The 26,819-nt window shown below is 37.1% G+C and overlaps 1 protein-coding gene across 2 annotated transcripts; it reads right to left on the bottom strand.

Annotated features, from left to right (window-relative positions):
- Nucleotides 1–4,944: 4,944 nt before the first annotated feature.
- On the bottom strand, nucleotides 4,945–5,911 carry LOC122028155 (RING-H2 finger protein ATL47-like). Of its 2 annotated transcripts, none has more exons than XM_042587180.1 (3): nucleotides 5,638–5,911; nucleotides 5,462–5,556; nucleotides 4,945–5,371 (listed from the first exon to the last, which is right to left on the bottom strand). In XM_042587180.1, exons 1-3 carry the CDS (start codon nucleotides 5,776–5,778, stop codon nucleotides 5,059–5,061), a joined length of 549 nt encoding a protein of 182 aa, XP_042443114.1. In that variant the 5' UTR covers nucleotides 5,779–5,911; the 3' UTR covers nucleotides 4,945–5,058. The 2 variants fall into 2 exon arrangements, with proteins under 2 accessions (XP_042443114.1, XP_042443113.1); XM_042587179.1 differs by having other exon boundaries at nucleotides 5,462–5,559; nucleotides 5,638–5,910.
- Between the last annotated feature and the right edge of the window lie 20,908 nt (nucleotides 5,912–26,819).

Genomic DNA, 26,819 nt, shown 5'->3' with positions numbered 1-26,819 from the left:
ATCATTGCTTGATTTCTTCAAAATCAGCATAATGGTCATCCTTGTGCCTTCTCTGAAAAAAGAAAAGGAGAATATTTCTGGGATAAGTTTGAAGGATACTAATTGAGTCATCCTCTACAAGTTCATGCTTCATTACTCAACCTTGCTTAGCCGAATATAAAACATTTCTACTCCCTGAACTATATCAGAAAATAACTTGTATTTCGTGTCCTGTAATTGTGGCAACCAGAAACTTACCAGCTTGTTTTTATTCATCACAAAGCCGTTTCTTTTCTTTTCTCTTTTTTTTTTCTTTTGTTTTAGGGTTTCTGTAATTGTGGCAACCAGAAACTTACCCTCTTGTTTTTATTCGCCACAAAGCTAATTTTCTGCATACATGGGATTGCAGTCTCCAACACCACTTTGGATGCTTTACGCAAGTTGAATCCAGCCCTGCTGTAATCATTTGGTCATTTAGGTTAAGTACACTTGTTTCAAAATCTCAATAATTAGCCTTGGACTCTGAAGTCTATGCTTGTCAATTTAGAATGGGATATAGGCTTTTATTGCTTCCGTTGGGATACCACAACAAGAGGCCTCACCATTATTCCTTTGTGCCCGTCCAGCTACTAATAATCAAAATTTTGAAGGACGAGAGATTATAATAGTTTGCAGTATTCAATAGCCTGTGCAACTTCGTGTAGAAGACCTTTAGGTTTTCTATTGAGGAACCTTCAAAATATTTTCTATGAAAAATCTTGTTTGGCCGTCCTATCTCAAGCTTTAGTACCAACGTTTTATTAATTAGTCATGGTCCAGGAAAGCTTTCCATTATAGAGTTTGTGTTCCTGAGAATCATCGAGATATGTGGTAGCTTTTTAATTTTTAAAATATTATTAACTTTCTTTTAGCAATTGGTCAAATGTTGATAGGAAATATAATCAGAGGTGCTATATTTCAAAGGCAATGTCCAAGTTAAGATTCCTCTAAATCAGAATACTATTTTTGAAAACAACTTATTTTCTGTTTGGGAAAAATAGCTTGAATGTCTATTTTTTTTATAAAAAAACAGAAGGTAAATTTTATTTTAATTTTATAAATAATTTTTGTTAAAGACATACTGAAATGTAAAATTAATAATTTTAATTAGTCAAGCTTGTTGGTAAAAATGACTAAAAAGTTTTAAAAATAGGAGTTGAATGTACAACAACAATCAAATTTTTTCTCATTAGGTGGGGTCGGTTATATGAATTTTTTTACGCCATTAAGTTCTATCTCCTATTATATTATCATCTATATTTAAATAAATTTTATCTTATTTTATTGTTGCTAACCAAGTCTTTTTTAGTTTTCCTCTTCCTCGTTTGATATGTATGTTTATCATAATTTCACATCGCCTAACTGGAGCATTTATTGGTCGTCTAAGTACATATCTGTAATCTGTACTATCTTAAACGTGTCTCTCGGGGTTTTTCCTCAATAGATGTAACTTTGATTTTCTCTCTAATGCTCTCATTTCTTATTTTGTCCATCTTCGTATGTCCACACATCCACCTTAACATCCTCATCTCTGTAACTCTTATCTTTTGCTCATGTGCTCGAGTCATAACCCAACATTCAACTCCATATAATATAGCAGGTTTAACTGCGGTTTTATAGAACTTACCTTTAAGTTTAAGAGGTACTTTACGGTCACATAAAACACTCGACACTTCTCTCCATTTCACCCATCCTGCTTGTATTCTATGTAAGACATCTCTTTCAATCCCTCCATCATTTTGTAAAAATGATCCTAAATATTTAAATCTCTCGGTTCCGGGCAACTCGTCCCCTCCTATCTTAACAATTGTTTCATTACTTCTAATATTATTAAATTTAAATTCTATATATTCTGTCTTTAATCTACTAAGCTTAAAACCTTTCCCTTCTAGTGTTTCCCTTCAAGATTCTAACTTGGTATTTACTCCTTCATGTGTCTCATCTACCAAAATAATATCATCTACAAATAACATGTACCACGGTACTGTGTCTTGAATATGCGCAGTGAGTTCATCCATAATTAGTGTAAAAAGATAGGGACTTAGAGTTGATCCTTGATGTAACCCTATCTTTATTGGAAATGTTTCAGTTACTTCGCCTGAAGTCTTTACTCTGGTCGTTATATCCTTATACATATCCTTAATTAGTTCAATATATGTTACGCTAACACATATCTTTTCTAAAATTCTCCATATAATTTTTCTTGGGATTCTATCATAAGCTTTTTCTAAGTTAATGAATACCATGTGTAGATCTTGTTTTTGCTCTCGATATTTTTCAATTAATTGTCTAAAAAGATGTATAGCTTCTATTGTCGACCTTCCAAGCATGAACCCAAATTGATTTTCTATCACTGTGATCTCATTTCTTAATCTTTTTTCTATTACTTTTTCCCAAAGTTTCATAATATGACTCATTAGTTTAATACCCTTATAGTTTGCACAATTTTGTATGTCTCCCTTGTTCTTATATAAGGGAACTAGAGTACTTATCCTCCATTGATCAGATATTTTTTTCGTTTTCAATATTATGTTAACATCGAGTACTTATCCTCAATTTCGTTTTCAATATCACTCGTGGTGCATGTCCCTTTGACTCATCGAGTACACTCTTAGCTACTATTTTCAATTTTGATATCATCTTATCACATGTTGTATTAGAGTCATCGTATATTTCACCTAATGCTTGTACTTTTACCTTCTCCTTAAATATATTGTGTTTCCCATCCTTTAACTTCCATCACTTAATTCTAGGAATTGTATATATTTTTTTTCTATTGATACTATGTTTGAGGTGTATATCCAACACTACTACTCTATGTTGGGTAGTTAAGCTTTCTCCATGGATGACTTTACAATCTTTACAAATCTTTCTATCCTTCTTCCTAACTATAAGAAAGTCAATTTGCGATTTATTATTCCCACTTTTGAATGTGACTAAGTGTTATTCTCTTTTCTTAAAAAACGTATTAGCTAATATAAGGTCATATGCTGTCGCAAAATCTAATATAGTTTTCCCTTCCTCATTCCTCGTTCCAAACTCATAACTCCCATGTACTCTCTTATATTTCTCATTTTTCACTCCGACATGTCCATTTAGATCACCTCCTATTAAAATCATTTCATTTGGTGGAATATTTTGTAATATTTCATCTAAGTCCTCCCAAAACCTTGATTTGGTAGCTTCATCTAATCATACTTGTGGTGCATAAACGCTAATTATGTTCATAGTTTCTTTCGCCACTATTATCTTAAGGGTTATAATTCTATCCCCTTTTCTAACTACTTCTACAACTTCATCCTTTAACAAACTATCTACAATAATACCCACTCCATTTCTTGCTTTACTCTTTCCAGTGTACCATAACTTAAAACCCGAGTTCTCTATCATCTTTGTCGTCTCGTCTGTCCATTTTGTCTCTTGTACACACAAAATGCTAATTTTTCTCCTAATCATCATATCTACTACCTCCATTGATTTACCAGTGAGAGTTCCTATGTTCTATGTTCCAAATCTTAGATTATTAGTTTTCCTATCATATTTGTTCTTATCTAACCTATGGTGTGAGAACTCTTGCCTATTTAACACTACACCCAAGTTCTCATGGAGATGTAGCGGTCCTTGCTGAGACGTTACAGTCGGATTCTGTAACGTGAACTCTTGCATATTTATCGCTACACCCGAGTTTTGAAGATGTAGCGGTCCTTGCCGAGACGTTATAGTCGGACCCCGCAACGCGTTATTTCCAAGGAACAACTTAGTATTAACACAATAGTTTAATAGATTTATTCATTGAATATTTGTCATAGTTTGACGCTGGCTGGCAACCTAACGCAACCCTCCTCCTTTATCCGGGTTGAATATCTATTTAATTTTATAAGAAAATTTATTATTATTTAAAAAAAAAGAAATGTAATTAAATAAATTAATAGAGACTTTTATTAAATCGATCTTTATCTTCTTTAAAAGATTAATAAATGTAAAGCTTTTTTAAAATAATAATAATAATAATATTTAACGTTAATTTATTTTTGACACCGTCAAATTTGCTAAAGGTGAATAATATTAAAAGATTAACGATAAATAAATTCTTTAAATTTTTATTTTAAAATGGAAAAAAAACTCTTCACAAATAAAATAAGGGCACGAACCATCTGTTGGAATTACAATTAGCAAAGTGTTTTTGAATTAAATTAGTATAACTTCAACAGTTTGACAAGAGATAAGGCTTGAAGATATTTTACAAGAGATAAAATCTTTAGCGAAAAACTAACAAATCTGCAAAATGAATAATTAGCAACAGCAACAATTTTGTCTGACTAGAAGCTAATGAAGACCTCTGCCACTCCCACTCACCTAAGTGTATGTGACAAATAGCTCCGGGACAATGTTTTGGCAGCTCATATTTTTAATGTTTTTTTAGACATCTAACAATCGAATGGAATGTTAATTTTAATAAATAACAGATAAATTTTGTTAATGAGTGTTTGATCTACTAACGCTGGATTGATGGATCGTTCACTGTGAATACTTTTTATTTTTGATTTATTATCGATAGAAAATTTCTATAAAACTGATTGATCTTCTTTAAAATTAATCTTGAATATTTGATGTCAATTAATAATAATAATAATAATAAATATCTGTTACAAATAGACAGCCACAAAACCTATTTAGCGGCTGAAAGAACAGCCGAGTGCCATCATAATCTTCTTGTTTGTTTCTGTACATCGGACAACGGCATGAATATTCAATTAATTATTCTAAAATAATCATTAACTATTAATCATTCAGCTCATGACTATTCAAAAATAGACATTAACTATTACTTTGCTTAATTCTTTAGCATCTAGATTGTAGGATTCCTCAAAGAGACTGCAAGTTCTCTTCAGTTTTCCATCCTTTTGCCCAACCATCGAACACACATTAATTCTGTTAGTTCTTTCATAATTATAACCAATTAAACATCTTAACAATTCTTCAATTTCTTCACCAGTTTCACCATCCATGCTCAAGCTGACTCACATAACCAGTTAACTATCAAACACAGAAGACTGACGTCCTGCAACATGGACACTGGGAGCTGGTTTCCAGCCACGGCAGCACGCAGTCGCAGTGGAACCTGTGATCGCACAGCAAGTGAACCAGAACATCCCCTGCCTTGAAATCTTCCAAGCACACGGCGCAATCCGCTGGCTCTGCTGCCTCCCACCCCAACTTGCTCCACTTAAACCACCTCCTCCTGCTCTTCGTTCCACAGAACACCTCCCTCTGCACACCACTGTCCATCAGATTCTTCACTACTAATTGTTCTTCCTGCTCCCTCACCTTCACGCTTCCTGAGCCATTTGGCCTGCAATAAGGCATTGACTAAATTAATTATTCCACCTCATGAATGAGAATTGCGAGTAGGATATATATTAATTGTAGTTAAGTTGTACACCTTTGGGTCTTAAGTTTTGCATCCAATCTCTCCCTGGCCTCCCTGGCAACGGTTCCGAGTGCTTCGTGACTGCTTTCCTTGCTCAAGACACTTCTCTGCTGATAGTTTAGCAATTTGGGGGCGATGACCGAGTTAACTAACTGAAAGGTTGATATACGGTTAAATTAATATTGTACCATGGAGGTTCTGCCGTGATGCATCTCATGCGAGGTCGTGTAGAGACAAAAGAATGATCTCCTGGAGCCGGAGAAGGATTCGGTGGAGTTGCCAAAGCGCCGGCGGCGGGCGCATTCGACGCCGGGGAGCATTCCGGCCATCGGAGTTAAGGACTAAGTTGTCATGTAGATGCTTGCCATTATTTTTGTGATGGCTACCTATTGTAGTAGAAGCTGAGTGGGGCAAATGGTCGAACAGCTGCCGATCGTCCCTACGAGGAAGGGATTATAAATAGACGGCGGAGGTGGGTTCAGGGCACCGCAGAATGGTGTGGATGATGATGATGGAGGAGGGCGGGGAAGCTGGACAAAACCGAGGGACCTTCGTCGAAGTTTCCCGGCACGAGAGCTACGTCTACTGTGACAACATTTACATTGCGTCCAAAAATAAATATGAGAGAAGCATTATTTGTTTAAAAAAAAAAAATCGGGAACAAAATAAGTTGTTTAAAAAAATATGAATTCGGACGACAATTAATCTTATTGTCGATCGATTGGACTGGTAAGCCTAATCCTAGTACTGTTCCCGAAACAGAAGCTTTTCAAATTTGGTAAATTAAGTTTGGGGCTTATCTAGAAGATAAATCACATATCCTAAGTTTAAAATTATCTAATCATATACTCAATATTATTTTTTATCTCTATTATTATTACCAATTAATTATCACAGCATAATATATCAACACAATAAAGTCCCTAATGCAGCGATTAAAAAATTTATTTTGTGTTGAACAATATAATTGATCAAATTGATATTTGAAAATATGAATATAATTAGGAGAATTAAATAAACAAAAATTAGCTGATGAATTTAAAAAACTTGGAATATCATAAAATTATGTCTTATATGCTTGTTTAGTTCTCTTGATTATATTCATATACTCAAATATCAATTTAATCTATTAGATTGAGAAACATGATTTCTTCAATATGAAATAATTTTTTTTACTCAAACTTTAATTTAATTCATTAGATTGAGAATCGTGATTTTTTTAATATGAAATAAACAATTCCTAATTAACATTATTTCTATTTAATGATTAAAAAATTTAATTTATATTCAAAAAATAACTACTCTCAATATAGTATGTCCAATTAATATTTAAGAGTATGAATATAATTAGGAGAACTAGATAGATATATTAAATTTAGTTTTATGTTATTTCGAATTTTCTAAGTCTATCAACTAATTTCAACTAAAATTAAGTCAAAATCTATTGATAGAGTTAGAGAGCTCAGAATAATATAAAATCAAGTCATATATATTTGTCTAGTTCTTCTAATTATATTCATGCCCTTAAATATCAATTTGACACACTATAGTAAAAGTAATGATTTTTTCAACACGAATCGAATTAATTCATATTTAAAAAATTATTACTCTCAATATAATATGTTAAATTGATATTATGAATACAGTCAGCAAAACTAGAAACACATAGGATTTAATTCTATGACATTCCAAGCTCTTTAGATTCATTAGTCAGTTTTGGTTTGGATTTGGTCAAAATCAGATGATGGACCTAGAAAGTTCGGAATAATATGGAATCAAGTCTTATATATTCATCTACTTCTCCTATTTATATTCATATCTTCAAATGTGAATTTGACACATTACATTGAGAGCAGTAATTTTTTAATACAAATCAAATTTTTTTAATCATTAAAAAATGCTTTAATCGATGACTACTAGCAATCGATTAAAATTATTTATATGTTTTATGATTAAAAAAATAACTTTCATGTTGAAAAAAATTACTACTCTTAATATAATGTAGAGATCTATAGCAAAAAATAAAACTAAAAACACAGTAAAAATTGATCCCTCTAAAGATCTATACGTTACAACTACTTTAGCGAATGGGATTGTCACTTCTGATGTATGAACAACCCTTAGAAGAATGCTAGTCCAGGCAATCTGAGTGCGATTAGAATGTCCGCACCTCTACGGTATCTACACGAGAACGTTCACTACAAAAACAAAATAGTTTTACCGACGGAATTATCCGTCGGTATAATAGGTTCCCGACGGATTATCGACGGAAATACAATTGTCGGTAACCGATTTATCGGAAAGGTCATTACCGACGGAAATAGGACCTTCCGTCGGTTATAATATACCGACGGACCATAATTCCGTCGGAAATATTGTCGGAACAGTGATTTTGGCCAGGGAATAAACTACCGACGGAAGCCACCTTCTGTCGGTAATTATCGACGGAAACACCTGTTCCGTCGGTAATTACCGACGGAAACACCTATTTCTGTCGGTAATATATCGATCTACCGACGGAAATAAGTGTTTCCGTTGGTAGATTTTTCTGATATTTACCGACGGATTCTGATTTCCGTCGGTATTCCGTCGGTAAATTAAAAAAAAAAATCCAGATTCTGTTTGTTTTGGCAATTTCCATATATACAAATTACAAATATACAAACCATCACAGATATAATTCATTACAATCAATCCACACAAACATATATAATCCACACATAAATTAAAACATCACATTTACACAATCCACAGTTAAACAATCATAACATTCTAACACTTCATTGATACAACTTCATACAAACATATAATCCACACTTACATCATATATATATATATATATATATATACAATCACTTTTACACAATCGACACTTAAACAATCACAATATCATAACAATTCATTCATATTATTAGAAACAACTATAATCATCTAAATTACAAACTAAACTGAATAATATACCATAGTGCATATATAAATCCTGTCAAAATGATACATACCATAGTGCAAAGTTACAGAATACATACCATAGTGTAGAGTACGCAAAATAATACAAGAATGAAAGATAATGCTAGAAATCCTGTCAAAAGACAAATATCAAATGATTATGTTGATGTATAAATAAACATTTTTGCATATATGTATATCGAATTTTATTTATAATAAAATGATACCTGAACAAAAAATGAGCATATGATCATATGAAGAGTCAGTATGTAAATAGAACCGAACGTGACTCCTGAAACATATATTAATAAAACATTTAGAAATTAAATGAACATATTATACCAAATATAAAAATGGAATAAATATATTACCACGGTATATCTATGATAAATAAAAAACTAATAAAGTGTAATTAAACATACCTCAGAAAATGCTAATCATCACCGGCTGATGGATCTTGAGTCTCCTGTGACTCAGAACTATGTGACCCTTGGGTGAAATTAGCCACGATCTGGCGCATCTGGGCCATGAGATCATCATTACTCTTGTCACGTTCGGCTCTCCTCTTCTCCTCATTAGCTCTCCTCGTCAGCTCTCCACTGATCCATATCGGCCATCCTCTGATCCATTGATTTCAATTGAGTGCGCAGTTCTTGATTTTCACGTCTTAAGGACTGCATCTCACTAGATGAAGAGGAACTAGCACGGCCGGCCGGATTTCTCAGACAATCAAATGCAACTTTTGCTTGAGAGCCCAGGCCGTAGAGGGTAGAGTTTTTTGTCCTTCCACCGACAACATCATAATAAATCTCATTTAGATCGTTGGTGGATAGAGACTGTGAATCTTCCCCCTCTATTGATGGCTGAGATGCCTGAGCCACCCTTTTTGTCATTTGTTACTGTAAACAAATAAATAATATCCAATTTAATCAGTATTGCTGACTACTAATTAAGATAGAAATGAACAAATGTAATAAAGTTAATAATCTTACATGGAGAGTCTGAGATCGAGAATCAACAAATGATCCATCCTTCTTCTTATGGGTCTTGAGAAAGACCTTCATACATGTGGGTTGTTGGGCAAGCTTGCGTTCCTACATAAAAAAATTTTTGGATAAAATTATACAAGTTTGCTAATAAATACATAATTTGTTACAATGTATAACTTTAAATTTTACTCACCAGATCCATGGTATGCTCTACAATAGATCTGAATCCTGATGTATGCTGAGCGGTTTCGGTGCTCGGGCCACCTGGTTCTGTATTTCTATTTGCTTTTGTCTTTTCAACATTTGCCTGCCATCTTTTTGCAGCCCAGGTGGCTGTCCATGCACTCCATATCGCCTCGAAAACATACGCAGGTCTAACGCCCTTCTTTCTCATGTAATACATATGGTCTCTGTATAGTTTGACACAGTATGTATTCCATGTAGATTTAAATTCTTCGTCATGCCCGTCCTCCCATGTATACATTTTCTGCAATTATAAGTTAAGCATTTAAGTTAAGTGATAACTATATTAACTATAATACCAAATATATTAAATTTACTTACCACAAATTCATTATAGTAAAATAGCTTCATCTCCTGGTCTACATGCCTCCATGTAGTACTAGACGCGCTAACTCATTATTTGAATTTTCCCGTGATATATGTGGCAACTCGGTGACCATCTGGAGTGAACTTGCACAAAATAATATTAAGTTAAGAGAAATCAATTATATATTAACTTGAATTAATATAAGGCAAAATACGTACGAGTCCCCGACGACTTTAAGGACCTTGTAGCCACGTGGTGCTACAGGCTGCTGTTCTGCCATAATGATATCTGTAAAACAACATTGCAACACATAATAATAAGGTGATGAAAACATGATAATAAAATTAAAAATTAATACGAAAGCATAACTTACTTGATGATTACTAATTTTAATACTTAATCATCATTACCATCTGACTAATCAACTCTGTACAGTTTCTATGTCCTCTTCGCTAGATGAGCTTAGTTCAACTTAATACTCACTGTTGGACATCTCTCCATCATCAATCTCTTCGTAAGTGACATTAACATCTACAAGTAATTGAGAAGTAGATTAGAGTTGTAAATCAACTAAATGTCTCTCCACTTCATCATTCTGAAATGCATCATGATTTTGAGGAGTGACTGTGTTCGGCATCTCTATGGTTGAGCGAGACTTGATTCGAAAAATAGACAACCATTCACTAGATATTCTTCTCTTCGTAGGGTATTCAAGATAGAAAACCTGACCCGCTTGTATCCCAAAAATGAAAGGCTCAAATTTGTTGAATCTTTTGTTTACATTAACCTCAACTAAATTATAATTTGTATGAATTCTAGTACCTATTCTTGGTGTCGGATCATACCATGAACACTTGAACAACACACACATCTTTATTGGTAATGCAGGATATTCAATCTCTATGATTTCCTCAAGTCTACCATAGTAATCAAACTCAGTATTGTTGTTGTCCATAGATCCTTTGACGCAAACACCAGAATTATAAGTTAATCTCTGTGAATCTCTTTGTGCCACGTGAAATTTAAGGCCATTAACATAGTAACTAGAGTACACCTTAATTTTACGGAGCGGGCCTGATGCAATATTCATTATCCTATCATCTTGCACAATTGATATTCTACGGTCTTTCACCTATAAAATATAGTCCACATATAAATTAGGACACCTATTAATAGGATTGAAGGAAAATTTTTTATAAATTTTGTAACTTACATATATTTGAAACCATAGTGCAAATTCGGTCTCTAACTTTTCAGCTACCTCACTTGCAGCAATTGATGAATTTTGTATATATAGTTGTTGTTCGTATAAGCTGGGAAAGAATGTAATTATATAAATATTGGGATATCAAAAAAGATATTTAAGAATGAATAATTATTTACTAAGAGTAGTTAACTTACTTTATGTATGGCTTGACCTCTTCATAGTTTAATAGTATGTATGTTCTTGCAGCATGATATTCATCTTCGGTTAACCATCTAGAACGTGATGCACCCATTGACTTACCAGGAAATTTAAAAATAGAAAGCATCGATGGGTCTATCGTCTGAACATCATTAGAATTTCTAGGACATTTGCGGTGTCTTGTTTGCACACTATCAGCAAAATAATATGAACAGAAAGAAGATGCTTCTTCAACCAGATAAGCATTACAGATTGAACCCTCAACTCTTACTTTGTTACGAACATTATTTTTTAATTTCCTCAAAAACCGTTCAAATGGATACATCCATCTGTACTACACAGACCCTCCTATTTGTGCCTCGTATGGTAAATGCACTGGTAGATGTTCCATTGAATAAAAAAAACTAGGTGGAAATATACGCTCCAGCTTACATAATATAAGAGGAATGTCTGTTTCTAGCCAAAGCATATCATCCATCATAATACATCTCGCTGTCAAATCTCTAAAAAATAGACTCAATTCAGTGAGTGCTTGCCAAACATGTTGAGGAAGTAAGTCATGGAAGGCTACTGTCTTTGCATGAATACATGACAACCATGACTTTTCATTCCAAACATCTTTAATCTATTCACATCCACGCATCTAGCCATATTTGATGCATACCCATCTGGAAATTTGATTTCTTTCAACCAATTGCATAAAGCTTGCTTACCATTTTTGTCTAATGTATAACAAGCTTTCGAAAATCTGTTGGTTGTTTCATCCTGATGCAACTCTGGTCTATTAACTAGTTCCTTTAATTCTTCACGTGATTTTGCAGTGTCTTTAGTCCTTCCAAGCACGTTCATCACAGTGTTGAAAATATTATCGAAGAAATTTTTCTCAATATGCATGACATCCAAATTATGTCTAATAAGTAGATGCTTCCAATACGGTAGCTCCCAAAAAAATACTTCTTTTCTTCCAACCACACTTGCACACCCTAACAATGTATTTATTTAACTCATCGGAACCAGGTTGAGATACTGGTAGAAATCCATAACTATCTATTTGCTCAATGATTTCTTCACCTGAAACATGAGCTGGAGGAGATTTTTTCACTACAACATTTTTTAAAAAGAATTTCTTATTTCGCCTAAAAGAGTGATCAATTGGTAAAAATTTATGGTGATTATCAAACCAAGATACTTTCCCACTGTAAGGTAATGAAAATGCATCAGAATCTGTCATACAGTGTGGACAAGCTAATTTACCAGCTGTGCTCCATCCCGACAACATTGAGAATGCTGGAAGATCACTGATTGTCCATAATAATACAGCATACAATCTAAAATTAGTTTTACTTGCAACATCGTAAGTCACTGACCCTACATTCCATAATTCATTCAACTCGGCAATCAGAGGTTGCAAGAAAACATCTATCTTCTCTTTTGGATTTGTTGGACCAAGAATAAGTACTGTAAGGAACATAAATTCATTCTTCATACACATCCATGGCAAAAAATTGTACGGTGTTAATATAACTGGCCAAGATGAATATTGTTGCCCTGATTGACCAAATGGCTGAAATCCATCGGCGGAAAGTCCCAATCTCACATTATGTTGTTCAATTACAAACGAGGGAAATAAAGCATCAAGATGTTTCCATGTAGGGGAATCACAAGGATGACACATCAGCGCTCCATCGTGCTCATGTTCATGATGCCACATTATGTGGTAAGATGTAGCAGTAGATGCATACAAACGTTGAAGTCTAGCGGTTAACGGAAAATAATACATCACTTTCCAAATAATTTTTTTCTTCTTCTGCCCTGGTATATGAGTACCATGCTTATAACGAGGGTATGTACAGATTTTGCATTCACATAGATCATTGTCTTCATTCCAAAATATCATGCAGTTGTTTATACAACAATCAATTTTCTCTACAGGCAAGCCTAAACCTCTGACGAATTTCTTTGTATTATAAAAACTATCAGTCATTATGTTATCAGTAGGAAGCAATTCTGACATCAATTGACATATGTCATCATAGCATCTTTCTGAAAAATGATGTTCTGCTTTCATATTCAATAACCTAGCAGTAGATGATAACTGAGAATGACCAGAGAGAATGCCTTCCCACACTTCTCTTTCACTAGCTTTTAACATTTCATGTAGTTGCTGATATTCAGGTGTTGGTGTTTCATCTATATTGGAATAATCAACTGCAGCATTCATCGCATCGTAAACCATTGACTGCATTGCAATATCATTAGTTGAGATATCAGGAGCAGTATAAGTTGTGGCAGATGACGTCCCACCAGAAGGTCCAATTGATTCATACACATAAGGCTCCCCATGACAATACCAATTATAGTAATTTGGTACAAAACCATTTCTGCATATGTGAACCTTCACGATATCCTCATCACGAAAAGCTCTATTCCTACATTTCTTAAGATTACATAGACACCATAACTCATCACCATTCATACATTCTGGATGACTCTCAGCAAAATTCACAAATTTTTCAACTTCAGCAATAAAATCATCTCTAATAAACTCATTTTCCAAACGATTCTACATCCAAGCTTTGTTCATAGACATTTTGACCTTAAACTAATAAATTGAAAATTAACAAATATTAACGTACAAACACATTACAAATGAAATAACTATATTATGTTACAGATTAATATATGAATATATCTAAATTAAACCATGCTAAATAATATCAAGTACAATTTACTAAAATATACCTGAAGATGTGTAGGTCAACCGGAGAAGAGCAACAAATGCTATCTGTTTACAAAATAAAAACACCTTAGTACAAAATTTTACTAAAAATTAACAAGTACAAAGCATAAACTATTACTACCGACCAACACAGCAGTGTTCAACGCAGCAACGATCACCAAGGCAGCGTCTGGAACAGCAGGCTCACCAGCAACCGGCACAACGGCCGCCACAGCGGCCAGGGGGTTGCTGGCGGCCGCCACAGCGGCTAGCGACCCGCTGGCGGCCGCCACAGGGGCCAGCGGGTCGCTGGCGGCCGCCACAGTGGCCAGCGGCCCGCTGTCGGTCGGCAAATCCGCCACCGAGGGAAGGGGAACAAGAAAAACTGAAAGAAACAGTGAGATTCAACTTACCGGCTGATCGGAGGAAAACCTAGCTCGTCATCGTCGTCCGCGCGCGTGGAAAGAAAGGGTTGGTCACCGTAGGGTTAATTAGGCATGTTTACCGACGGAAAAACATTCCGTCGGTAACTTTTAATGTTACCGATGGAATAAAGTATTCCATCGGTAAACTTAGGTTTTATCGACGGAATAAAGTATTTCGTTGGTAAATCCTGAGTTTACCGACGGAATAAATTATTCCGTTGGTAACATTAAAGTTTACCGACGGAAAGTTTTTCCCGTCGGTAATTCCGTCAGTAAAACTATATTTTTTTGTAGTGGTTCTTCGTTTATCCCACGAACTCAAAATTTTGGAGAGTCTCACACACCTTTTCTTTCTTGCTAGAGATGATCATTTAAGGTGACAATATAAGAAGAAGCTAACTCTTCACCTTCTTCCTAACTCTTTACCTTCTTGCCCTTTTTAAAGAGATGATTATTTAAGGTGGAAATAAAGAGATGACTATTTAAGGTGACAATTAAAGAAGAAACTAACTCTTCACCTTCTTGCTAACTCTTCACCTTCTTGCCTTTTTTTAAAGGGATGACTATTTAAGGTGAAGATCAAAAAGAAAACCTAACCATTAGGGTTTCTTGTAGTGGGCTTTCTAGTTGGGATGAGCTTAAAAGAAAGAACAAGAATATTGGATTAACTCATTAAACCAATAAGCCTGTAAGATCTAATTAGATTAACTCATTAATCCAATAAGTCAAAAATTTAATTAGATTAACTTATTAATCCAATAAGTTTAAGGTTCAAAATTATAAAATAAACCTATTTCTAAATCAATATGCCCTCTATGTATGATCTATTAGGTTCTTGTAACATTGGCAACATTTCTAAAACTATTTTAGACACATAAGCAATGAGTGACATTTAACAATGATCATTGTTACCCAAGTGACGAGAATATCGAGATCCAGCCTAACTTGTCTGTGACCATTATCTCGTATAACTCATTCCTTTTGTCATTGATATCTGTTGGATCATGATAGAAGAGAGGGGGGATGAATCTCGTTCATTAACAATCTTTTCTTTTTGTAAAAATAGATCAAAGTAAATACTAGCGGAAAATAAAGAACCCCTTTATTTTTACTTGGTTTGTAGTCCCATGATTACTACTCCAAAGCCCGTGATCCTTAACCGCACTCATTGAGAAATCTACTAATAATAGTTCTTCCAGAGGAAGTAAGTTCGTACAAGTATGAATACAATGAATATGCAAATATAAAAAGAATTTACTAACAACACAACTATGAAGATTTAGTAAAGTTGTTGGAGAGCTTTTCGGAGCAGATGTATCATCACTTGCATGAACAGTTGCATCACAATATAGATGGACTGAACCAAAGTAAAAAAGTTATTCTTGACTCGATGCACGAGGACTTTATTTATGGGTAGCATTCGATCGATTGAAAAAGTAATTTGGTTGACTGATCCTTTCGGTCGACCGATCTCCCTATTGGTCGACTGATCAAGTAGCCTTCCTTCTTTGTTGATATCTTATTTCACGTCATTAATGAATTTATTGTTCGTTCGATTGATCACCTTAATCGATCGACCGATCCCTATGTTTTCCAACTTTTCCAAATCGAATCTGCCACTGTGTTTACCAAATTAGGTTCGGTCGACTAATACCTAGGTTCGGTCAACCGATCCACCTGAATTCCAAATGTATTATGTGCGACCTAAACTCTATGCCATGTCAGCTTGGTTCGGTCGATTGAACCTTATGTTCGATTGACCCATCCCTTCAGTTTCTACAAACATAGTTAGTTCGATATAATAATAATAATATTGTAAAATGGAGTAAGATAATATAGTAAGACCTATCTTGATCTCAACTTGGAAACCTTCTGGTTGTCCCCTCAGGACGGTCTAGTGGCTAGCGCATGAGGTGCTGCCACCATGAGGTCTGATATTCGAATATCGGCATAACCGAGGTAAATGTCTTCCTCATGCATTAGTCATTATTCTAAAGGCTAGTAGTCACCCATAATTTACCTCCTCTGTGTTGATCCTGGGATGGGTTGGCGGAGGCGCCGGGGCAAGTGTAGTTGTAATATATCAAAAATATAGATAACGATTTAAAATAATTAAAGGTTGATATAATTAAATTATTTTAAGGAAAATAAATATATTTCAGTGAATAATTTATCAAGAAATAAGTTTATATGAATTTATAGAATTTACTAGAATTTTTCTAGATTTTAAATGAACTATTTTATATTTTAAGGGGTATAAATGGGCAAAAGATAAAGCATGTTTAAAATATCTATTTTAATAAGGAGTTGATAATATATATCAACCTAAGTTAATATTTCCAAACCTAAGTTTACTTTTCTCTTCCATAAATGCTTCGACGTCGACTCCTCTCCACGTGCGACCCAAATCGCAGCTCCCGATCCTATTGATGGACCGTCGTCGTCGATTTCTCCCGCCACTGAGAGCATCCTTGCCGCCTTGTGAACACTGGCAGCTGCCTGACGCTGCATCAATCGTCATCGCTGTTGTTCCCTAGTGTGAGCCGACACCACAACGTCATGTAACGACGACGCTGCTGCACTCCTTTTGTTGGTCGTTATCCTGCCTATAGTAACTCTTATGTGCCCAATTGCCAGCGCCACTCCTCCGCCCATGCGATCGGCTGACGAGGGCTCGCATCCGTCTCCTTTCCTGACCGTCGACCACTGTAGCGAGCCTCTACGGCATGTCATCGATGTTGTGCATGTCTCTGTTATAGCCCAATGTCAACTGTTGCCTCACGTACCGCCCTCGAATGTTACCAGCCGCAGCCACCACTATCGGAGAGGAAAACTTTATTGGAGCAATCTGGGTACCCTAGGTTTTGATGTTTGGCAAAGGTTTAAGTTAAGTTTATTGTTGTATTTGATATGCATTGTGAGTGTACAGGATACAGGTACAACAAGGAAAGTCCAAGGGTGATCTTGGAAAAGGAGGAAAGTCCAAGGATGAGTCTTGGCGGTGTAAGTCTAAGCATGTAGTCTTGGCAACGTAAGTCCAAGTGTGACTTGGAAATGGATGAAGTCCCGGAGGCGCGACCTCTTGGCAAAGGAAGACCCGACAATAATGACAAGGCCGATGGAAGCTCCAGAAGGCAAGACGTGAAGGATGGGGAGACATTCGAGGGATGCAAGGCTGATGGAGGAGGCTAGAAAGTTAGGTCTAGGTTGGTCGGGCGAGGACAAGTGCTGAGTCAATGTACTCGGGGGTTAAATCCTAGGATTAGGGTTTTATTATAGTGTTACTGTAGCAGTACTACAGCATTATTGTAGCAGTACTGTAGCAGTCAACTGGTGTTTTCATCAGTCGACTGGTGCGGTCGACCGGGTAGTTGACTGGGAGCGAACAGAATGCTTCTATTCGTTCGGTTAGTATGGAGTAGTCGACTGATGGAAGTATCAGTCGACTGGTATCGAGCCATTGGATTGTAACGGTTGAATCTCCACAGAGGACAGTCGACTGATGGTTTTGACAGTCGGCTGGTAGGCGGGGTTTTCCAACTCGTGACCTATATAACCAAACATTGGAAGCCTGATTAAGGTTGACGAAATAGACTTGGTTAAAGCCTATTAGAGTCTCCCAAGACCTCGTGTGATCGGTGTGCTTGTATTCAAGTGTTTGTGGCGAGGTTTCTCCACTGACAAGGAGCTTAAGCTAGCTGGAGGTTTTCTGGGGGGTCATCCACCAACGGATCGGGATAGTCCACCTTACGGATAACCATGGAGTAGGAGTAAGTGATCTCCGAACCACGTTACATAAATGTGTTAGAGGTTTGATTGTCTTGGTTATTACCTCTAGGTTTAGCATTCTATTTGTTAGATTTATTTTTTGTATTTCCGCTGTGCACTAACATTATAGGAAACGATCGATTTGGGTGAGACGATATTTACCCCCCCTCTAGCAGACATCAAGGTCCCAACAAACTTGGGTAACGATTAGTAGTCAACATTGAGTTATTTGTTGATAATTAACTGATTAATTAGTTAGTGATTAATAAATTAGTAAATTGGTTGATTACAGTGAGATGGATTTACTAACTAATGTATTGATTAAGTAATAAAAGATATAATGATTAATGGATAGGTTGATTAATTAATTAGTAGGATGATTTACTAATTAATAGATCTTAGATTTAGTTTGTAGGATTTAAGCTCGATGTGACCTTTGGATGTGAAGATGGATATGACACTCTATATTTGAGGTAGGTAAATCCTGCTTATCTTCTTGATAGCTTTGATTATAGTGTATGATTATTTACTGCATGTTTTGATGAGGTCGCAGTTACTCGCTTACCTTAAGTCTGTCATATATCACTCCTGAATTTGATACCTTATTGTTTGTCCTTATATGTTGATCTATTATTGATAGCTATGCAGTCATGTTTGATATTCATGATCGAGTTTATAGATATGCATGATATTACCATACCATAATGTAGGACGTTGGATATTCTGCTAGATTCCTTGGTAGATGATTTGAGTTTGTGTTTATTCTGGGGATTATCATATCGTAGTGTAGGATATCGAGCATCTTCCTAAACTTTAGTTTGTTATTTCATACCGTGGTGTAGGATATTAAGTATCCTAATAGACCTGTGTTATTATTTAGGCCAATAGCTTATGTTCATGAATTTGTATTATAATATGGTTATATACTTAGGCTCGTGCCTGCAGTACATTAATGTTATATGTAGTATAGTTGTATACTAGTGAGAGCATTTATATTAGTGAGATGGTGCTAACCTATACTTGATGGGAATCACTCCCTAGCAGAAGGTTAGCGTATTCCTCTAAGCCTTTCCTTTCGAATCAACCTCTAGGATTACTTGATCTTGACCCATTGTTTATTATATGTGTGATGATACCATGAAATTAGTTGAGATATTAATACTAGATGACTAGTATTCTCTTGATGAGATTGGTTGACTAGTATGTTGAAGACCTGATTGTCTATTTTTTGCCTATATATTAGTAGGATTATGTCTTAGTATAAGATACCGAGTATCTAAGTAGACCCTTACTTGTTATATAGGTTCATGCCTATACATTAATAAGCTAATACCACGGTATAGTATTTCGAGTATCCTACTAGACCCTTGGTTAGTATATTTTGTTGACTATTATCTCCCATTCGTGGTTTAGAGAGTCATTAGCAGCCGCTAGTATATCCTGTCGACCATTCATGGTTGAGAAAGTCGTCAGAAATCATGATATATATGGCTACCCACGAAACCATTCGTGGGTGTGAGTTCGAGTGAAGTTCGTAGTTAGACAGCTACGTATATATCCTATCTGCTCACGAGACTATTCGTGGTAGTGAGTTAGCCCGCAGATAGTGACTACTTACTTATCCTGTCTGCCAATGAGATCATTCGTGGTAGCGAGTTCACCTACAAATAGAGACTATTTGTTTACCCTGACTGCCCAGGGGATCATCCGTATTAGAGCGTTCTCTTGCAGTCAGTGCTCATTATATACTTGCTATATGTTGATAATGTATTTGTTCGTGCATGTTTGGATGTACTGTATGCACTCTTGATTTGTTGGTTATACTTGGTTGAGCAGGTTAGTGAAGTGTTATATTATTGATTATACGTTTGGTTATCTGGTGATTATATTGGGGCACTTACGTTGGTTAGTAAGCATTTTACCTGAGATTGTATATTTTGATCTCCTGATAGTATATTATTTATGTACTATTTTCTTCTACCCACTGAGTTGTTGTACTCATTACCCCCTTGCTTTTCCTTTGACTTTCAGGTTATAGATATAGGAGGTGTTGTGTCACTCAGAGGTCCTGGTTGTCGGTCCCACTCGAGTTGGATTTCTGTTTCAATTGTTCAAGTTGTTTTATTCTTCTGTTTTGCTACCACTATTTATGTTTTTTTTACTTTATCGAATCGATGAAGTTTTATTAAAATGGTATAACTGTTTTGGTTAGTTTAATATGATCACATGTTCATGCATACATACATGCATTGCTATTTGTGACTTGGCGTTACTATCATTTTTAGCTTGTTGTATTGTCTTTAAGTGATTTGATATCGATTAATTCCTATATTGTCACTAGAGGGCACCATCTACTTTGGAGGACAAGTATATCCTCGGAGCGTGACAATAGTCACCTTTTGCTACCTTGGAAACCTCCTAGTTTCTTCAGTTGGATCAGTGATCTAGAGTTTATCCCTTCTCGGGATGACCTCCTCGTCGCTCCACTCCAGTTGCTTACCTTAACCTACTTACTAAACATTTAGTGCTCCATACTTGTTTGGACTTTCTCTGCTTAGTGTCTGATTACCTGAACTAGTAAGTCTTTTCTGCAATACTAAATTAACCAACAATAATAATAGTAATGTAAAATGCTATGGTAAAACTAAACTTAGATTTACCAAGATTCGTTGATTTTTTTGATTAACCCTCCTTGGAATTCACTCCTCTAAGATTTATTGTTACCTAAGGTTACCCTCCCCCCCCTCTCCCTTAGGATTTTCACCACCTGACTTCATTCTCCAAAACTTTCACTTGGAGTTTACTCCTCCAAGACCTAGGGTTAACTATCCTAGGATTTTCCTCTTTACCTAGAGTTATCTCCCCATAGGTATCTAGGGTTACCTCCCTCTAGGATTTTCCTCTTGCCAAATATCATGTCACTTTGACCTACTTGGAATTGCTAGTCACTCAGTAGACTATTCATCACTTGCCAGTCATTTGGTCAATATTAACCTGATTAGACTCCACACTTGACTAAGTCAACATTGACCAATCTCTATTGAACATATTGTTGAAAAATCATTAAATCTCTGGAGGTCGATTGCACTAACAATATCTAGATTAATGATTCATGAGGCTATGTGTTTCTTGATCTCTAAGTAGACTCACTGAACTAAATAAGTTTAGTATTTCATATTGATTTATTTGAGCATGACCATGTATTTTAGTAGTCCTACTCAATCAAGGAGCCTACAGATATATCTTCTATTATAGATATCTCTTCCATTATATGAAAGGGATAAATCTCATCTACATCAGTCACATCCCTCTGCATAGCTCATTATATATCGGTGAATGAATTTATAGTCCATCTTGTTAAGGTGACATTTATCAATGCTAAAGTATACAACTCCTTATGTAAGGAATCATAGTGACTTCAGGTCTACGAATTATTTATATTAATAGTCACTATGGGAATGTTTATGACATTCATATAATGATCTATGAAACTTCTCATGGTGGGTCAATTTAGTATAAATTCTTTAATATATACTCATGTGCCCCAGGGCGTAGCACAAATGGTGAGTGCATGACATCTCTTGTATAATGACCAAGGTTGAGTCTTAGGAACTCATGACCTAGTATTCACCTCATCATGCTCCTCCTACCTGTGTACTTACATTTACCTTCCTCCATATTCATGGGGCTGACTCTAGGGGCTATTAAGGTAGCAGTTTTATCTTTTTTTAATATATACCCATATGTCAACTTGATATCTCATATCCATAACTTATAAGAATACGCCATCAATTGACCTAAATACTAATCTCAATGTATTAATATTGCCCTTATATATTAATACTTGATTAGAAATAATTAAGAGTAATATTCTATATATATCGATAGCCTCACATAATCAATTCAACTAATTAATATGATGTATATTAGAACCTACTATTCTAGGACATTATTATATCTAGCATAAACATGAAGTAAATATAATAAACAGAACATTACCTTTTATTGATAAATATGATACTAAATCAATCAACTCATGATTGACTCTTTAGGGATGACACTAACATATAGTAGGTCAAATTTATATTTAAGGGTATGAATATGTCAATGCAAGGGGCTCCAGAATCAAACCTATATTTAGATATTATTAAAGGTTCAAAGTTAAATTCTGTTATCATTTAATGTGTTAACTAGGTGTGCATACTAAAAGATTTGATAAGTCTAGAGGATTAGACACCAGACTAAAGTTTAATTAGGTTAGGAGGATCAGATAATTGGCAGGGAGCCTAGATAGGTCAGAGAGGATCAGATTTCTGGTAGGAAGTCCAATTGGGATCAATAGGACTAGACGGGTGGTTGAAGTCCAGATGGGTATATGGCAAGAAGTCCTGGTGAATCAAAAGATTAGACGTTAAGGAGATAAGTCTATAAATGGTAAGTGGAGGTAAGAAACTAGAAAGAGGATTTCAATGAGGATGAGTCCCAGTGGGACATTAGGTGTTGGTCCAACTTAGATCAAACCTAGAAATCTAAATTGAGACTAAGACTAAATCATGGTCTTGGTTAGACATGATTGAATTCACAAATATGTAATTATTCATGCATTTGTGTTGACTATATTTATAGGTAGTTTTGCTATTAGATTAACATGTTTTGTAGGAGCTTGAAGTGAAAAGTAAAGCTAGAATGAACAATACACTAGGCACCTCAGTTAGTTGGAGGCACCTCGAAGAGGAAGTATTGGAGGCAGGTGAACAGAGACGTCTTGCACTGAATAAGCTACAAGGATAGACGTTAGCGCATAAGAGGCGCTCAGGGACACTAGAGGTGCCTGAGAGAGGATAAACGATGTCATTGTCGGATCGAATCAACATGCATCAAGGCTCCTTAGATGAACCGAGGCGCCACCAATGCCTTATAAATGTTGGTCACAAGTGAGATTTCGACTGTCACAACCCTCTCCTATTGATCTTCTAGCAGACGGTCAATAGTGAAAAGTTGTCGGACATCAACTAGTTTCACCAAACAACAACCTCTATTGGTTGCTTTTGCCTCTCGCTTTGTATTGTCGGGTTGCTTATGCCACTTGGCACAAAGTAGGGTCAGAACTCTCTTGGATTTACTCCATACGTCGGCTAGTACCAAAGATGAAATTGAGACTCGTGGCTTTGTGAAGTCGTCTTGGTGATCCCTTGGCATGAATACAAATAGAGGTGAGGCTTGAGAACATCGCTTTGGTTGATGCCCTTTCCACTGTGTGTCGTCTGTCAAGTACACCTAAAATAATGACTATTTTTTAAAATTTTATTTTATAATCATGTCTATATGAGATGTATCCTCGTATGCATGTGGTGTGTATTATAATAAAATAGTTTATAATTATTTTTATTTTCATTGCTCGTGTTTACGAAATATGTTTTAGAACACAGCAGCATAAGACTCCCCAACAGTGGTACTAGAGCCTAATCATGCTTCGACATGATCATAAAATTTTTTACGAGTCATAGTTGGTCATATAATAATTTTTGGAAATTTTCTAATTTTATTAAGAAATTTTATTTTTTGATATTTTACTAATTAGTTAAGAAAATCTAATTTTAGAAAATTTATGTAATAATTTAGAAATATTTTGTAATAATTTAATAAATTTAAATTTGGAAAGATTCGAAATTTATTAATAAATTTTATTTATGAAAAGTTTCTTAATTAATTAGGAAATTCTAATTTTAGACCGTTTCTAAAATAATTTAGAAAATTTTCAAATTTAAGAGATTCTGAATTAATAAAGAAATTATAATTATATATTTTATAATTAGTTAGGAGATTTAAAATTAGGTAATTGTCTTTTAATTAATTAGATTTTCTTGATTGAAAATTATTTCCTAGATAAAATATATAATTAAAATTTAAAAATTTATTTCCTAATTTAATTAATGAAATCTTAATTTAAGTAAAACATATTCTTAATCATATTTTATTTACAAATTAAATTATGTCAATTATGACATTATTTAGGTCATGTCATATCATATATGTATATATATCTAGATATATTAGATTTATGTATGTCATTTGTGCGATGTGTTATATCATTATATATGCTATGTATGCTGATCCTGTCTGGAAGCTGAGAAAACGAACCTGCCGGGGTGTGACGTGTCTGGAATGTGGACCGCATCCTCATGACCCGGGGGTGAGCTGTCCGCTGCGTTGACCAGATCGTCAGAAGTCCTCCTCCGGTCAACTGTACCTGTATCCAGCGACTGCGTTCCCCCGGTCTCTGGTACCTCGGTGCTCGAGGCGAATCCCACAAATGTATGAGCATCCAGATAATAACATAATAGTAGTAAAATAAACAGATATCGAGTACGAAAACGTACCCTGGCCCAGGGGGGCGCCCTCGGATGGATGAGTGAGCTGGTCGTGAAACTGACCGAGTCGTCGTGACCCGGAAGGGTGGATGCCTCTGAACCGACCGAAGAGGAGCTGGGTCCGGAGGTGACAACGCGGAGCCGAATGTGGCATGGATCTGAAAGGTGACACACAATCGGAATACAACGGCGACACGACCGGCGTACGACATCGGCTCGCAGGCCGGAATGTGACAACGGCGCGTAGACCGGAACACTAGGCAAAGTCGGCACCAGGACTGCCGGCGAGGGAGGCGCTGTGCGCGCGGAGGCTGCCGGCGAGGGAGGAGAGGAGGAGAGGAGGAGAAGAAGGGAGCGCCCGCGGCTTCGTCGGCGCCGGCGGAGAGCTGGAGAAGGAGAGAGAGTCTCCTTGATGGCTGGCGGCGGCAAAAATCACGAACCCCCCTCCCCCCTCCAAATGACGCCTCTGCCCCCTCTTTTCTCCCTGATCCCTTCTATGCCCTCACCTATCATCCGGATCACAAGCCTCCCCTTCAAGTCTAGTCGAAGGAGGCGTGAGTCCGACTGACTGGACAAGTCTATCGCAAAGAGTTGAACCACTCTTGATGTCAAAGCCAAATTGCTAAACCAATAATATAATGTAGCTCGGGCGGTCGCTATAATGATAGTGTCGTAGGAGATGGTAACGATACAGAGCGGACCAAGTCTGTAATCGGTCCAATGCCGAGTGCGCAGCCACGAAGATACCGACCGGACGATCGAAGTGCTATCGATCGGCTGGATAGATGCTAGACTAACGCTGTCGTGCGAGCGACCGAAATGATGCCGATCGGATGGATAGATGCTAGACACGCTGTCGTGCGAGCGACCGAAATGATGCCGATCGGATGGATAGATGCGGGGCGGACGATACCGCGCGTGCGGCCGGAATGATGTCGATCGGTCGGATAAATGCCGGGCGGACGATACCGCGCGTGCGACCGAAATAATGTCGATCGGAAGAATAGATACCTGGCCGCGACGACTGCTCGACCCCGAACGGGGGAGATAGATGATCATGAATCTGGTCCGTGACCAGCGAAGGCCGCTCAACCCCGAACGGGGGAGATAGAATATCTGATAACAAGTCCATGCAGCGGTCTTCAAGCCGGGGTTTTATAGTCGCCGGTTCGACTCTCGATATTTAACGTCGGAGCTCGACGGTCTTCAAGCCGGGGTTTTTATAGTCGCCGGTTCAACTCTCGATATTTAACGTCGGAGCTCGACGGTCTTCAAGCCGGGGTTTTTATAGTCGCCGGTTCGACTCTCGATATTTAACGTCGGAGCTCGACGGTCTTCAAGCCGGGGTTTTTATAGTCGCCGGTTCGACTCTCGATATTTAACGTCGGAGCTCGACGGTCTTCAAGCCGGGGTTTTTATAGTCGCCGGTTCGACTCTCGATATTTAACGTCGGAGCTCGACGGCCCTGAGGGCTAATTCAAACCCGGCCGATCGGCTCGGGGTCTTCGCCATCGAGCCCGTGGCAGCCACGGGCTCGTATATAAACCTCCCGGCCGATCGGCTCGGGGGCCTTCGAGCCCTGGCTCGGATATAAACCTCCTACCGATCGGCCGGGGCTTCCGAGCCCCGGCTCGCATATAAACCTCCTACCGATCGGCTCGGGGCCGAGCCCCTGGCTCGGATATAAACCTCCTAGCCGAGGGGCCTTCGGCTTGAGCCCCTGGCTCGGATATAAACCTCCTACCGATCGGCTCGGGGTTTACCGAGCCCCGGCTCGATATATACCTCCTACCGATCGGCTCGGGGCCGAGCCCCGGCTCGGATATAAACCTCCGCCGATCGGCTCGGGGGCGAGCCCCTGGCTCGTATATAAACCTCCCGGCCGAACGGCTCGGGGGCCTTCGTCTTCGAGCCCTTGGCTCGGCTATAAACCTCCCGGCCGATCGGCTCGGGGGCCTTCGGGACTAATACAGATCATATAACTGACAGGATAAATACCAGAAAAACTGACCGTGATCATGAGGATGGCAGAACTATCCGGCGTCGTTCATCTTCACGTTCCAGATCAGGCGCGTTCCCACAGACGGCGCCATTTTCATCCTGTCTGGAAGCTGAGAAAACGAACCTGCCGGGGTGTGACGTGTCTGGAATGTGGACCGCATCCTCATGACCCGGGGGTGAGCTGTCCGCTGCGTTG

The sequence above is a fragment of the Zingiber officinale genome, chromosome 10A (assembly GCF_018446385.1).
Source record: "Zingiber officinale cultivar Zhangliang chromosome 10A, Zo_v1.1, whole genome shotgun sequence".
In the NCBI taxonomy this organism is placed as follows: Eukaryota; Viridiplantae; Streptophyta; class Magnoliopsida; order Zingiberales; family Zingiberaceae; genus Zingiber; species Zingiber officinale.
Note: the sequence above shows the minus strand (reverse complement) of the source record. Positions and strands in the feature narration are given on the sequence as shown.

What these genes read in the sequence shown, in the direction of transcription:
- LOC122028155 (XM_042587179.1), bottom strand. Translation starts at nt 5,778, where the DNA reads ATGGCCGGAATGCTCCCCGGCGTCGAATGCGCCCGCCGCCGGCGCTTT. An exon ending in ATCACGGCAGAACCTCCATG is followed by an intron (nt 5,560 to 5,637) that starts GTACAATATTAA and finishes CTAAACTATCAG; the next exon opens with CAGAGAAGTGTCTTGAGCAA. An exon ending in GCAAAACTTAAGACCCAAAG is followed by an intron (nt 5,372 to 5,461) that starts GTGTACAACTTA and finishes GCCTTATTGCAG; the next exon opens with GCCAAATGGCTCAGGAAGCG.